The sequence below is a fragment of the Octodon degus genome, unplaced genomic scaffold, assembly GCF_000260255.1.
Source record: "Octodon degus isolate 3935 unplaced genomic scaffold, OctDeg1.0 scaffold00112, whole genome shotgun sequence".
Lineage (NCBI taxonomy): Eukaryota > Metazoa > Chordata > Mammalia > Rodentia > Octodontidae > Octodon > Octodon degus.
This window is the reverse complement of record NW_004524688.1, coordinates 2,798,624-2,814,862: the sequence shown is the minus strand read 5'-3', so window position 1 is coordinate 2,814,862 and position 16,239 is coordinate 2,798,624. Positions and strand designations below refer to the sequence as shown.

Genomic DNA, 16,239 nt, shown 5'->3' with positions numbered 1-16,239 from the left:
TTTTTTTTTCCTTCTTCACCTTACCCTTTTTACCAGTACCACTGGCAGAAGCCTTCTTGGCTTCGAGTTTTTTCTCTTTGGTATCTGGCTTCTCAATTTTTTCACCTGCCATCTTGCAAGATGGCAAAGTGCTATACTATTATTGTTAATGTTGAGATTATTGAAGGATTTAATTTTGATCTGAAGAATATGAAAGTATGTTTTATTTTTATTAAGAATTTGTGAAAATCAATGCAGAACTAATTTCTAAATCTACTAGCATAATAAAGTGACTTGGTTAATAAATAAATTTCTCAGATATTTAAAAATATACAATTTTACTCAAGTTTGAATAATATCTTTAACTTTCAAGGATAACCTTTTTAGATAAAATATATTGCATGCTATGACTGTTAGGTAGAGTTCAGCTTGACTGGCTCTGGGATCCTCTCTGGGGACAGGGAGAATACACTATGGCTTCATGGAAGAAAGGTCTTCAAGTCTATGTCTGGTCCCTTGCCCTTCTGCTTGAGCATTCTTTACCTGTTCAAGAATAGGAGGAGAGAAAATTTTCTAGAAGAATGACTAAGCATTTCTAAAACTGATAAACTCTGTGGTTCAAAAGTCTCAAGCAAGATATATAAAAGACATGCATTGCTTACAATCGAGATTAAAAATAAACTTACTTCATAAAGGAAGTAAAACACTAGGGACAAAGAGATCTTAAAAACAAGTGAAGAGATTACTTAGATTGGAATAATAATTTGGATGGCTCCCAACAGAAATAAAGAAGAAAATGGAAGTGAATGAATGTCAAACTGGTTAGAAGAACATCTTTTAACTTAGGATTTATACTCAGCAAAACTATTGCTTAAGTGGAACATATGTTTTGAGAGGAACACTGAGCTGATTTACTTTAATTTGGAATAAATACTGAAGTATTTACAACAGGGAAATGAGTTTGAACCAAAGATTGAGAAATGCAATGCAAGGGATAAAGCTGAAACAATAAAAGTAAATAACAATCAGTCTGAATGTGTATTGATGGTAAAGTATTTTCAATTAGTTTGATGGGTACAAAAGCAAGGTGGAATCAAAGTAGCAGATTACAATGACATTTAGCAAAAAACTAGAGTAACAAATTAACATGGAAAATTATGCTTAACCTCTCACCAGCAATCACAAAGATGAATATTTAAGCAACAATGTTATATATGATTGCACCCTTCTCTGATGAGCAAAATTTAAATTTGATATATCCAGTGTTAGTTAGTATATAGGACAATAGTTACTTTACTTTTATAGTATGGGCAATTCTGCTAGCTACTATAGAGAGCGATTGTACAACTTTGCAATTATTGGTGTAATTTAGGCAATTCTTATTCTGTGATAAGGAAATAGCTACATACATGACCACGATGACACCACCTAAGATTTCAAAAAATAGAAACAATGAAGCTCTCTCTTTCTTGGAGCAGGTATTGAAGGTTCAATTCAGGACCCTCTCACTACATCCCCAGCCCTTTTTAAATTTTTGAAACATGGTCTAGCTGAGATATTCAGCTCCCCAGGTTAGGCTCAAAATTGGATCCTTCTGTCTCAGGCTTCCAGAGTGCTGGGATTTCAGGTGTGCATGATCACACTCGGGATACCACAGTTATAGCTGAATATGAGAACAGATAATCAGCATTTTAAACAGGCTATGGAAAGCCTAGGGTAATCCCTTATTTGAGATAAGTGGCCTACAATTGTATGTATCAATGTGAAAAGTCTCCAAATCTAAGCATTAAGTTTTCTAAAATAGCATGAATTTGTAAGGATATGTTTATTAAGAAAAGGATAGAACAAAATTTAAAAACATAACCCCCCAAATATTTATATACCTTGTTTATGCTTTAGCTGACCGTGTGTTTAAGTTAACCTTCTATCACAAAACCTAGGAAGGTATATAATACCTTGTGGAGAGGTGTGATTTCTCATGGATTCAGCCCATGATTGGTGGGTTGCAAGGCAGATCTATTATTGAAAGTCACCTCCTTGTAGCTGGCACACAATGCCAACTGCTGCTGTTTAGGGAGCAGGACCTTTTGGCTCACAGTTACAGTCTGAGCTTCGTGGCTCAAGGGCAGAAATGGAAAGGCGAAAGGGAATGGGAGAGGAAGTCTGCTCACATCCTTGTGGCCAGGGAGCAGAGAGCAAGCAAGGAGCTGGAGACATGCTTCCGGTTCATGTACCCAGTCCTCACCTCTTAACAGCATGTCAGTTATGTCACCCGAAATCTGATTACCTCAAAAATCTCTTTCTATGACTGCATGAACACTTTTGAGCCCCAGCACATGGAGGGCACAGTATTCCTTTCATTCCCATCACCCAAGGATATCAGGACAACAGCTCATGCATTCTGGGTTTATCAATTCCTTTATTTAAAGACAGGCATGAACAATGTGGTTTGTACTTTTTCATTTTTCCCTAGAAATTATACATTGCCTGAAAGCTCATTATGGTTTTTAAAATGCTATTAAATTTTATCTATAATTTTGGCAAAGCATTTCCTTTTATTTGGGGTTTTCATCTTGCTGGTCCCAGGACTCTCTGTCATGCTTAAGTTTATATTAGTCCAAGACTGTCTGTGTTGACCTGTTATCTCTGGGAAGTAAATAAACTTCTACCTCATGCATGAAGTCAGTTATTTTGTGCTTTCTGTACATACTGTAAAAAATTAATCCTGTTCTTTCTTTGACTATTTGTAAAGAAAATAAAATACTAAGAAATGTACATTAATATTACCAAATTACAAAAGGATAACCAAGGCTGGGGAGATAACTCAGTGGCAAAAGCAGCTGACTGGAAAGTAAAGGGCCTGTGTTTGATCCCTGGTACACACACACACACACACACACACACACACACACACAAAGGATGACCACCTGCTTCCCCTCCAAAAGTCAGTTAAGCACATAGTAGCTGATGTAATAGTATTAAGAGATGGAGCTTTTAGGAGGTGATTACATCATGAGGGTTCTGCTCTTATAGATGGGATTAATGTCATCAAAATGAACTCATGCCTCACAAACACTAATCAGTCAAGAATATTCCACCTTCATTGTATAGAAAACAAAGATATTCTAGTCCTTCAAAAAGTATATTTCTAGCATAAAAATTATTATGAGCTGGTTATCTGGAGACATAGTAGCTGCATCATTCACTCCTTTTGCCCTTCTGGCTATTCCATCTTGTGAGAACATGACCTTCATCCTACCACACAAAGGAAGCATCAACAAAGAGCCATCATAAAAACTGAAAAAAAACCCTCAGCAGACCTTCAGCCTACTGGCAACTTGATCTCCAACTGCTCAGCTTCCAGAACTTTGAGGAACACAACTCTGTTTTTTAGACATTGTTGACCTTGAATGTTTTGTTGTAACAGCACAAAAGCACAGGCAGGAACTTTACTAAAAAAGCACTTATGGGGCCCAGCAAAGAGATAAAGAAGACTGTCTTCAGACCAGGATACTTGTTGACACTACATGTGCAACAAGAAAATTTAAAGTGCCTAAAATTATCTCTAAAAACTTATTTCTACTTTTAAAACATTCTTTGTATCATAAGAGCAATCAAGCAACATACATTTTTTAAAAATAAGAAAAGCATAACATGAGAGGGACATGCATATACTTTAATCATATATTCAAAGCAGGATAACCTATCACACGTCCCTACCACTTTAGCTCTTCAACATAGAAAAAACGTCCTATTATTATGATAGTGACACCTTTTCCACCCACTTCTAATGTTTATTTTAAACTTGAAATCTTTTTCATCGTATCTATGGATTTCCCTCAAATTGTCTCACTATTCTCCATCTAGTGGGATCTCCTTGCAGTGCCCAAGAGACTCTTTTCCAAACTTGCATACAGATCTGTGTACAGTAAGGCCGCTCTCCAAGCAGACCTCACTAAAGCAGCAGTATGCTTCACGAGCCACAGACATATTCACTACACTTACCTGGGCTTCTGAGTGCTGCATCCGAACCATTCCTGCTCTCTGTGTCCAGAATGACTGCCAGACCCACAGAGGCTGCTGGCAAGAGAGAGCTGCTGAGGTCCACCTGCGTCAAGCTCGTGGGCTCCATGGAAGAGGCTCCCACAGTGTTTCTGCTCTTGTCCCCACCAGCAGGATGTGTTTCCAGATCTCTCTGTCCTGGTCTCTGAACAATGTGAATGATGCTCTGTTGTTCCAAATCACAATTCTGTGTAGAAGCAACACACAAACGTAAGAGAACAACACGCACTAGCTACTGAGTAGGGTTTGGGACACTGGATACTCAATAAAATTTAACTTGTCATCAGTTCTAGAGTTGGTACCATATTTTTAAAGTTTGTATACGAATGATTTTCACACGTACTCATAGAATTGAAAAAAGAAAGTGATGTATGTCATTCATCTAGCTGGGCAAACTTTTCTTGCCAGTAGGGATACATTGTACATTTTAGATAAGAAATGGCAAACTAGGATCAGAAATGGGAATTTTGGGACAGAAGAAAACTACAATAATATCTAATGTGATATCAAATCTAACAGAAAAAAGAAAGTGTACCATGCTATATCCCATAAACACAGTACAAATAATATTATTTTTAGTTTTATTATTGCATATCAATTATATAGAACAGTTGGTTTGATCTTGGTATATTTACACATATATAAAACATAATTAGCAAATAATATTATTTTAAAACTGAAAAGTGATACCTTGAAGTGATATGTCCTTATAATTATCTAAGTAAATACTGGCAGTTTTATCTGTTTTATAAAAACATAAGAAGCTACTGTCAATTATGTCATGTTCTTCTACAGAATTCAAAAAAAAATTGTGGTAGCAGTAGGCCCCACCTACTCTCTCTAATCACAAGTAAACTCACAGCCACATTGAGAAGCAAGCAAAGAGCACAGTCCTATTAGCCAACTGCTTTTCCACCAGTTACATGATTAAAATCAGTCATGATTTAAAAACTGCCTAATCCACATCTTTTTTGTTGTTGTTGTTTTGTTTTTGAGAACTGGGGATTGAACTCAGGCCCTTGTGCTCGCTAGGTAAGTGCTTATTCTACTGAGCTATCTCCCTGCCCCGCCCCATCTACATCTTGATGTATGTGAACAGGAGTCTTCATATTTTGGAAGACTAGTAGTTAGAAGTCAGATATACCCTAATGCAAAAGAGATGCTCGTAAACCAAGCCATAGTTCAGAATAACGAGAGAGACACAGTCACCCTTTCCTCAAAGTGCTGGGCCCTAGCTCAAAGTAAACATGTCTTTATGTATTTTCAAACCATTTCTTTTTATCTTGGGATTGCTCAAAGACTCCCATGTAACATACAACTCTAATGACAGTAACCTATTCTTCCCTCCCTTGCTTCTTCTTCAAAGTCTCAGTTTGTTGTCACTATCAAAGTCCTCTCAAGAGGTGACCACCATCACTCAACTGTACCATAATCTCCACACTACTACTTCTTCATATTTGCCTCCTCCACTTAAGCTTACCAGGATGACCTCCATTCTTAAATCTGATTCCTACCTCTTCACTATCTGCATTCCGGGGCTCTGTCACATGGACAAGCTTGATCTCTAGCCCTTCTTCAGAGCTCCTAGGATCTCCCCAAGTCTTCTCAGACACTCAGCAGGGGTCACTCACTGTTCATCACCTTCTCTTCCAAGGTCCTCCCATATCTGACTTGCTCATTTCTGTCAGAGTCCTCTCACCTCAATATCTCATGAACATCTTCTGTTGGCCTCAATACAGCAACTGGGCTCCTGCTGCCTGCTGTTATATATGGTGAGTTCCCAAGAGTGAATAACCAGGTATCAGAAACATCCTTCACATTTTCCTATCCTTTAAGTCTTCATTGTTACCTCCACCATTTTAGGTCTCCATTATTACAGTGACTGAGTAATAACTCCCTTCACCTCTAGTATCTGCCTACTCCAGCCTATTATACACAAGAATTTTTAGTGTGTGATACATGAGGTTTCTGATGTACCTTGCTATTGCCAGTTAAAAGAGAATCTAAGACCCTAATGTCTTCAAGGGTGTCTTCAAGTGTGTTTACAATTTTCTCATTTCTAGATCTTTGTCTTAGGGTTTGTATGCTTTTAATAATTTTTTTTCTAAAAGTCCTGTTTGAACTTTAACCTTTTTACTGAACTAAATCCACACCTCTTTTTAAATTTTTGAATTTGTAATTTTCTAAAATTATTATTATTATTATTGTGTCAGTGTTTTAATACTGCAGTGGAACCAAGAGCCTTATACTGAACTACACCCTAAGATTTTTTTATTTTTGTTTCAAGACAAGATATTGCTAAGTTGTTCAGTCTGGCTTGCACTCATAATTCTTCTGCCTTAGTGCTGGGATTATAGGCATGAACTTACATTCTTTACCTCTCCTTCAATGTTGATGTAATACATCAATTTTCTCACTATTCATTCTTTCATTTCAGTGAGCACGTACTGTATTCTCTTCCTCCTCTCCCTGATGAGGTGATCTATAGTATTGACTTGGGCTGATGTGACATTACACATATGATTGAACAAGAAGTTTAAAATGATTTTGCCTAGAAGACTGTATTCTTGGGAGCACCCAGCTCCTCACCCTCAGCCTCACAACTGCATACATGCCACATTCCTGAGCTCTGCTGCTGGGAGGGCCCAGTGCGACGTTGGCCACAGCTAGGAAGGAGTCTACGGGATGCAGCCAGGCTGGGCAGCACCCAACAGACCTGTGGAAAATTGGGAAGGCAGGGTGGTACTATGTGCCACTGACATTGTGGCTGTTTATTAGCACACACAAGATAGTGGACAGCACTCCCTGCCCATTCCAATCATACCAGTGGACATGCATTACCACTGACCTCACGTAGACACTCAGGCAGCGCCATGTGAACCACAGACAGCTGGCAGCCTGAGTCCTGTCCTACACAACACCACCAAAATCTGGTTACACAGAAGTGCAGGCATATGAAAATATGAGACTGGCAATGAGGAACATGGTGAGAATTGGCACCCTAGAAGAGCTTGAGTTTTTGTCCAAATGCTTTACTCTTCAATGAGATTCAATAATTCAGTAGGATAAAATTTCGTTCTTCAAAATCAGAACTGGCATACTTCATGTGATCCACTGGAACAAAACCCAACACCTGTTTCTCTCATTTGAATCTGAGAAGTCTTTGCCTGGTATGCTTTTCTTATCACAGTGGTTAGGGCATGGGTAGTTTATAGTACTTGAGTGAATGAATTTTGTGTATAAAAGAGTATGTGTCCCTGTCTTATCTTCCAACTTAAATTAAAAATTTCCAATAGCACAACTGAGTCAGAATTATATGTATGTAAGGTCTCTAGGCAAAGTAGATACAGGAAATATGTCTGTGATTTTAAAAATCTATGACTAAAGGGAAACAACAGTGAATGAACAATGAACAAAGGAAAGAAGGGATCAATGAATATAAAGTCATGAGTTCAGCATGTAAAGTGCTTGATAAGGAACCAAAAATTGTGGGAAAACAGAAAATGTGGAAAGAACAATGTAAAAGAAGTCAAATAGACTGCCCCACCTGTTTTACTACTGTTGTGTGATTATTTTTCCTCACTACCCTCACTTTCTGTCATCAATGATAACATCACAAACTTTTATGCCTTTTCTGAAGATTTAAGGCACCAAAAAAGAGCATATCTCAATCCACAGTAATAACTCAATGCATAGTTTATGGTATTACTATCATCCTTTATGCATTGTGAAAACAAAAAGGATGGTCCATTATCTTGCATATCAATAAGTTCTCAGAATTTGTTTTGATGGTTCTATACATACAATAATACTTGGAAAATACAGAAAGAAAGTAGAGTTAATAATAAAAAATCTGTACATGTTCAGATTCCATCCAACACTTAATTTGAGAGTTGTGGAACAAATCCAAAAGATGCATTATTCTCCTCTCTCAAGTCCAGACTTTTCTAATGCTCAGAGTAGTGCTGTAGAGGTGAACAGGAAGACCCAAAACAGATTTTAGTAGTTATGAATATATTTCCCCATCCGAAGCTATGGTTCTGAGCTCTTTAATTGCTTAATTCTTTGACTCGTTTAGAAATCGTGGTTGATCTCCAAAGTGGTCCCTTTGCCAGATGGTATGCCCTACTGTCACAGGAGTGCAGCTCAAACCACATTAATGATATCATAGAAACAATAAATTAGATATAAGTTCAGCTGAGTAGCCAATGAAAACTCCAAATAATAGTTAGTCCTATAGTATACAAAATAATAATAACAATAAACCTTAGATTTCAGTGGTGAAGATTTTTTCAGTAGAAATAATGGAGACTGCATCAGAGTGGTTTTAAATGCACTCAGGATAAAAACAACATCTTATTTGTCTTTGTTTCCCCAATGGCTGTAAAAGTGACTGAAAAAGCAAAATTATGAAGTATAGGTTTTTCTTTCTATAACAACTTACTAACCCAACAAGTAAGGCAGTATCATAAGTAGTTTATCATGGACAAAACAAAATACCTATTTGTCCAGCTAACACTGATTGGTCTGACACTGTGCCTTAGGGATGTTGAAACCTCAGGGACCAAGTGAATTGGGGTACTTTGATAGGACCTCTGAAAAGGAGATGTCCCAGCGTTAATAAAAACTTTTACAGGAAGGCTTTTCTTTTTCTTTTATTTTCTTGTTTTCCCCCAGTAATGACCAATTCTTATCCATTTGGCCATGTACAAAATTTTATGTATTTTTCTTTTCAATGATTTCCTCTTGGATGACATGTATTTAGCATCCAAATATTTCTGAGTCTGGCTATCCAATCAGAAACTTGAAAATAAGAAACATTTGCAAAACATGATGATGATGCTCTTCAGAAATATTTTTGAAATTTTAAACCTTACAAAAGTAAAGAAGCATACACACATACACACACACACACACACACACACACAATTTACTGGGGATTGAAAAGTTTTCAACATGTTTTCTAAATAAGTAATAGATACTTACATCATCTTAAGCTAATTAATGAGATTCTAAAATGTTATATTATTAACAAAATGTTTATAAGGTATAACAAAATATACTTAAAAGTAAAATACACACACAATATTTTGGAGGTCTAATCATCTTCCTCATTTTTAGATGCAATAAGTTGTTGAATATTCCAACTATCATATAAAGAAATAGCTAATAGTGTCTCGTATCATCTGAATGTGTCTCCCAAAGTTCTACAGTTGAAATTTAACAATGAAAGTGATTGTGGTAAGAGGAGGAACACTCAGGAGATGACTAAGCTATTAGGGTGCAGCCTTCATGCCTGGAATTAATCCTTTATAAAAAGGTGCAGGAAGCTGTTTTACACATTCATCATTTTTGATCCTTTTGCCCTTTTTCTCCTTTCCCATGTGAACTCAAAATACGGAGGTCCTTTCCAGGGACCAAAGGCCTGCAACTACACCACGAACTTCCCAGGTTTCAAAACTATGAGAATTAAGTTTCTGGGTTTTTTTGTTTTTGTTTTAGCTTTTTTTTTTTTTTTTTTTTTTTTTAATAGGTCACCCATTCTAAAGTATTTGTAGGAGGTCAGCTAGATAGCTCAGCAAATTAAAGTGCCTGCCAGGGTTTGCCCCCGTCCTACTGTGCCAGCCCCACAACTGGGGTGCGCTGAGAGGGCAACTGAGACTGGATGTGGTGGTGCACACCTGAAATCCCAGCACTTGGGAGGCTGAAAAACAGAAAGGATCACTACAAGTCCGATTTGTGTAGAAAAACCCTATAGACCCTGCACTAAATACATGAAAAAATAAACGAAGTCTTTGTAACAGCAGTACAAAAGTACCCAGACAAAATTCCTGAGTATGAGAAGCATCCTAATGAAAAGGTCATCATGAGGACCTGGTGCAGAAAAAGCTATTTACACAGGACTTATTGTGCTGCCTGTTGCTCATTTCACCTCCACTCCACAGAAAAGGAAGCACAACCACACAGAAGTTAAACATGGGCTCCATAAACTCGCTGTAGAGGATGAATCCAGGATGGAGACTATGCCACTCATGCCTTCTCGAATTTGCCAAGAAACACTTGGATAAAGATGGAACAGAAAGAGCACTTTCTATTTAGAGTCTAACGTAAAGAGCAGGTTAGAATCTGCAATAGAACCAACACCATGTAAAACAAGAATGTGTAGGACAAGGGCTAAATTTGATTTATAAAGGTGAATATTAAGAATCAGTGACAGTTACAGAACAATGCAAAGATAGGGTAATAAGCTGGCAGATCAAAAAAAAAAAAAAAAAACACCTAAATTTTAGGCCGGGGAAATGGCTCAGTGGAATATGCACTTCCCTGGCAAGCGCAAGGGCCTGAGTTCAATCCCCAGTTCCACCAAAAAAAAAAAAAATAAATAAAAAAATAAGCTGGCAGATACCAAATGGTCCTGGTTCTGCTGTCTGTGAAGTCAGCCACACAGGAGATCCTAGGGCTGGGAACACTGCATTTATCACAGGAAACTGTATTTTCTTTCTGCTTTTCTCAGTTAAAGAGATTATCATCTTCAGAAAAAGACAGTGTATCTGTTTAATATTGTAGCTATAGAACCTACTGTAACGGTCTGTTCATGATATACACTTCCCTGTGTCTGCTAAGTGATGCAATGATCCCATATGGCATAAAGAAGGCCTGGTGGCTCACACCTACAGCATCAGTGTTCTGGGAGACTGGTGAAAGAGGATCGCAAGTTCCAGGCCCATGTGAGAAATTTATCAGTATCTTGTGTAGACATAAAAATAAGTAAATAAACAAAAAAGTTGAAGATATAACAGTGAGAAGGCCCTGGATTCAACCCCCACTACTATCACCATGCCCCATCAGAGTATTAAAAAAAAAAAAAATACACACCTCTTCAGAAGTAAGGAAACACTTCAGAAGGCATTATTGAATTGCCCTAGTTAAGTAAGTCCCATGACAGGGAGTGGATGAGGTTAAAAGGAGCAGGTTTGCAGCCTGTTTTTTCTAGTGCTCAACACGATCTCTGCAAACATCTATGCTGGACTTCCCAGCCTTCAGAGGCCCTGGGGTGAGTAGCCAACTCGGGCAGAAGCTCCCAGGTTCACTTTTATCAGCCTCCACATCAGTTGGCACTCACTGGTGCTCTTAAACCAATGCCTGCAGTTTGTGATTTTGATCAAGATGTCTTTAGTCTTACTTTTATTGCCCTCTAGATCTCTTAAATTCTGTGTCATTATACAAAACTTTCACAGTATCTCACTGGAAAGCTCCTACACTCGCTGTTGTTGTACATTTCATATTTTAAAGTTTGACAATCTCTGATTTTTATTTGAAATTTTAATACCACACATTTTTTTTTTCCAGAAAAGCAGTTGGCTCAGCCAAGCATCATTAGGTAAAAAAGATTTCCTAATTTTTCAATGTTGTTATCAAATTTCAATTTTAAAAATAATTTTGACATTAAGGAGTTCTTTCATGGGGAGCTTAAAAGGAACACTACAAAAACTTACTGGTAGATTTACTTTTTTTTTGCTTAAAAACTTCAGCATGCTTATTCTTTATTGTTTCTTCTGACAATAGCTTCTAACAAATGTATTTTTAGGCTCCTCAGATCTTTTAATAATGTATTTTCTATGTCAAAATCAAAATAATACTATTCAGAAAGTCATTTAATGATATATCTTAATGTTATGATTAAGAACTGTTGTATGTCGCTGCTGCTAATAATGTGGTGATATGTACAGTGACAACATGAGCCTGGGATGTGCAGAACAAATCAGAATAACCACAAAGGTATTCTCCCCACTGGCTCTTGGTTTTGATCTCCAATTTCCCTCCAGAGTTTTCAATGAGAACTAAGTGCCAATTTATATTAATTGGATGAGAATGGAAAGTAGCCCTTCAACCTTATCCTTCATTAAAACAGAAAGACAAAAAGATGGATTCTTTGTGATGTATGCTTTGAATTATTTCCTATTTCTCATGACTGGTTTTCATTATAATCAAAGATATGCTACACAAAAATTTTGAAAGCTCCCCTCTCTGGTTGCCAAAGGCTCAGTAATACAATTACGGGGAAAGGTCCAATATCAACACACTAATTAGTCACCACATGGGTCTGAGTCTTGTCACCCCATATCCCTCTTACTGCAAGCCTGGGACCTTCTCACTGCTCATTAGGACCTAAGCCAGAGGGAGCACAACAGGGGTGAAGGAGGAGATGACACATGGATTTTGCCACACGTTAGTCACAGCAGTAAATGATTTATATGTGAGGAGAAGAGGTTATCACTATTTGAGCAAGTGAAGTCTAGGTTTTCATTTATCCATGCTGTCCCTTTCTTAAATACAAAGGATACAGGGTAATCAAATCTATGACCATTAAAAACATGCCCAAATTATGTTTTAAAATTGTAATCTTGGGGCTGGGGAGATGGCTCAGTGGAGTAATCGCTTCCCTGGCAAGCACAAGAGCCTGAGTTCAATCCCCGTATCCGCCACAAAAAAAAAACAAATAAAATAAATACATAAATAAATAAATAAAATAAATTGTAATCTCTGCAAGAAATAACTCAAAGTGTCATCATACCACTTAAAATAACTATAAAAAATGTACACACACACACACATATATATGGGAATTTTTAAACAAAATTATTTGCAAGTCATAGCACATGCTTTATACAATTATTGGGGTCATAGTTGATAAACATGACTTTTCCACAAGCCTATATAAAAATGCAAGATGAAACTTGAATAACAATAATTTATTTTACATGTTGTGTTCTTCCTAAAGATATTTTATTTCCAAATAACTTAGCCTAAAGGGAACAATAGGAAGCCTACAAAACTTCATCCAAATTCCTCATTTCATATATCATGTCGCTCTTATTATGTTCCATTTCACTGAACTCAAGAAGAATAGTTATCGTCAAAAATATTTCACTAATGATCTGAGGAAAAAAATAATTTTGCAGCAGTGGAGCTATTCTTAAAACAATAAGAAAATGTTGGGCCAGCCAAATAGCTCAGTGGATTAAAGTGCCTGCAAGCAGGTGCAGGGGCCAGGAGTTCAGTCCTCAGGCCCGCCCTGCTGGCCCTGTCCCAAGGGCATGCTGAGACCATGATTGACACTGGGCGTGGTGGCACGAGCACCTGTAATCCCAGCTCATGGGAGGCTGTAAACAAGTGGATCACTACAAGTCTGATCTACTAGTGAGACCCTGTAGACCCTAGAGACCCTTCCCTGAAATACAGAAAAAAAAATAATAAAATAAAATAAAAATAAAGAAATGTTAAAGTTAAAAACAACTTTGCATCCTGTTACAGTTTAGTTCTCAAATATTCCACCACAGTTCTATGGTTAAAGTCTCAGTCAATAGCTTGTGGCACTATTATGAAGTAACAGAATTCTTAGAAGTGGAGCTTAATGGGAAGAAGTTAGGTCATAGCCTCATGTTCAAGAAGGGAAAGTTGGGACCTTTTCTTCCTGGCTATGATGAGGGAAACAGTCTTTTTCCACCACAAGCTCCCACACCCTGATATACTGTTCTTCCAGAGACCCAAAGCAACTGCATCAAATGACTATGAGCAATGACTCTGTAAACATTATTTAAAATAAATGATGGGGGAGCTGGGGAGATGGCTCAGTGGAAAAAGCACTTCCCTGGCAAGTGTAAGGGCCTGAATTCAATCCCCAGTTCCACCCCCCCAAAAAATAAATAAAATAAAATAAAATAAACTATGGGCCAGAGAGATAGCTCAGTAGAATAAGCACTTGTCTGGCAACTAGAAGGTCCTGAGTTCAATCCCAGGTACTGCAAAAAAACAAACAAAATAAAGCAAAACAAACAAAATAAAATAAATTAGTCATGCTTTTAAAGTGATTTCTAATGTACCTTATCACAATGATAGAAAGCTAATACATTTTTTCTACTCATTATTAGTCCCCCCCCAAACTAGTATGTCATCCTTTTATCATTATATTTTTATCTGATTTTTTCTATATTTTTCTATTTTTTCCTCGATTTTTCTATAATGGAACTTTTAAAGGAATCAGTGCACTTTGGATGATCTTCACCTCTCTGCGTCTCTGTTAAACATCAAAGGGTCCCATCTTCCAAAGACATTCTTGGCATCGCCAAAGATGGTAGGAAGAGTGAATAATAAAAAGTCATGGAACTGAGACTCAAGTACTTTAATACTCAGAATTACTCTACGTTTGAAGCTGGAGCTTTCATAAAGTAATCATGTAAGCATCTCTGATTTTGCCCTACCTCCAAGCACTGAGAGCCTGGGGCTTATTTCACATGCATAAATTTGCAGGGACCATTAAGTAAAACTGTGAATTCTCTTTGGTCTCTGATGGAATTCTGAGGTGTGAGTTCCTACCTTCATGATGGTAAATTTTTCAGATAACAACTAGCCAGCTGTGGCACACATGCCATAAGTTCAGCACCACTGCTCTCCATGATGCCAGCATGTGTAAGAGGAAAGGAAATATGTAGTCAGGATTCATAACAGCAAGGGAAAAACAAGCTCAGATAGGCAATCATATTTATTTTTTAAACAACTGTCACAGAGATAAACAGTTTCACTCTTTTGCTATAAATTCCTTAAGCTTCTAGCTTTAGGTTTAAATTTCAGCTATAAATATACCACATTGTTACTTATGTCAGCTCCTCTTTCATGATGTGGAAATGTTATGCCGTGTGCAAGAATTCTTTTCCTCACAATAAATGAAATATGAAACAACTATCCTCATTCATACCTGTGCCCAAGGTGCCTGCTTGAGCTGCCCTCAAGTCTTTGGCCAGTGGAAAGACATTGAACATCTGTAGGCTTCAGGACAAATTCTTAGACTCTAAAACTTCACCTTAAGCATGAATCTTGTTAACTTCTTTGGTTTCAGGTACTGGTCCTGGGGCCGGGGAGTTGGCTCAGTGGAATAAGCGCTTCCCTGGCAAGCGCAAACCCCTGAGTTCAATCCCCGGTTCCACCAAAAAAAAAAAAAGATATGTTCAGGTACTGGTCCTGATACATTTTTTTTTCACAATATTTTTTACTTAGGAAAAATAAAGTGAAAGCTGTGGACTATCCAAAGCAGATCTCTGCTACCCATGGCTTCCACACTCAGGGCATTCCTACTAGCATGATGAAAATGAAATCTTGTTCCATCAATTCCATCTTGCCTTGGGTGTGATTTGCCACTTTGTCCATCATAGCCAAGGTACATGTGCTCAGAGGAGAAGCTCACCAGAGCTTACTGGATGTCTCTGCTTTATGATGATAGAACAAATATCTGGCACACAAGTAAGAGAAATTTATTTTGGCTCATGTTGTCAGAAGTTTCAGTCCATGGTTAGATGGTTCGAAGGCAGAAGTAACATAGCAGAAGGTGGGCCAGAGGAAAACAGGTAACCTCGTAGCAGCCAAAAACCAGAGATAAAAGTAAGCAGCCATGTCAGGCATGGTGGCTCACATCTATAATCTCAGCATTCAAGGAGACTGAGGCAGGAGGATTGCAAGTCAAGCTTGAAACAGTTAGCAAGACCCTATCTCACAATAATAAGGGGTGGCTAGGAATTTAGCTCAATTGTGAAAGCCCTGGGTTCAAGCTCCAGTCCTGGAAATAAGAAAAAAGACAAAGAGAAGGTATGGGCCTGGGGACAAAAATATACCCTTTCATGTCACACCCTTTGTGTACTCCTATTCTAGTCAAACAGCACCTCTTAACAGCACATTTAACTAAGAATTCACCAATACCTTAGTGCACTGATGACCATAAGGTCCCCATGATCCAGTCTCCTTCTTAAGCCCCACTCAATGAGCCTTCTGGGGCACATTTTTGTTTTGAATCATAATGTCTTGTCTTACCTTGTAATAAATTAATCGAAGAAATTTACAAATTTTGGGAGAGGGAAGAGAAATGCCCCCTGTCCCTCTCAGAGAAAAGCTACTAAAACTCCTCCATGACACATAAAGCCACACAATATTCCCAAACCCATCCATAGGACATAGGCACAAAGCCCACCACCAGTGGACAATTGAAACTGTACATAGGATTGAACAACATATTTAGCACACATAGCTCCTAAGATGTAGATGGGAAGCATTATTACCTTCGATACTGTTGACAGAGGGTTGATTTGTACTCTAAGCAGAAAGGAACAGGATGGCACAGGATTTATCACACTGTACAGAATGAAACTT

The 16,239-nt window shown here is 37.8% G+C and overlaps 1 protein-coding gene across 2 annotated transcripts in view; it reads right to left on the bottom strand.

Moving 5' to 3' along the window:
- Prkn (parkin RBR E3 ubiquitin protein ligase) overlaps positions 1-16,239 on the bottom strand; it is a 1,575,591-nt gene that overhangs the window by 985,650 nt on the left and 573,702 nt on the right. For both annotated transcript variants that reach the window (XM_023699288.1, XM_023699289.1), the window contains exon 3: positions 3,985-4,228. In XM_023699288.1, the coding sequence (XP_023555056.1) occupies positions 3,985-4,228 (244 nt within the window). The remainder of the gene's footprint in view (positions 1-3,984; positions 4,229-16,239) is intronic.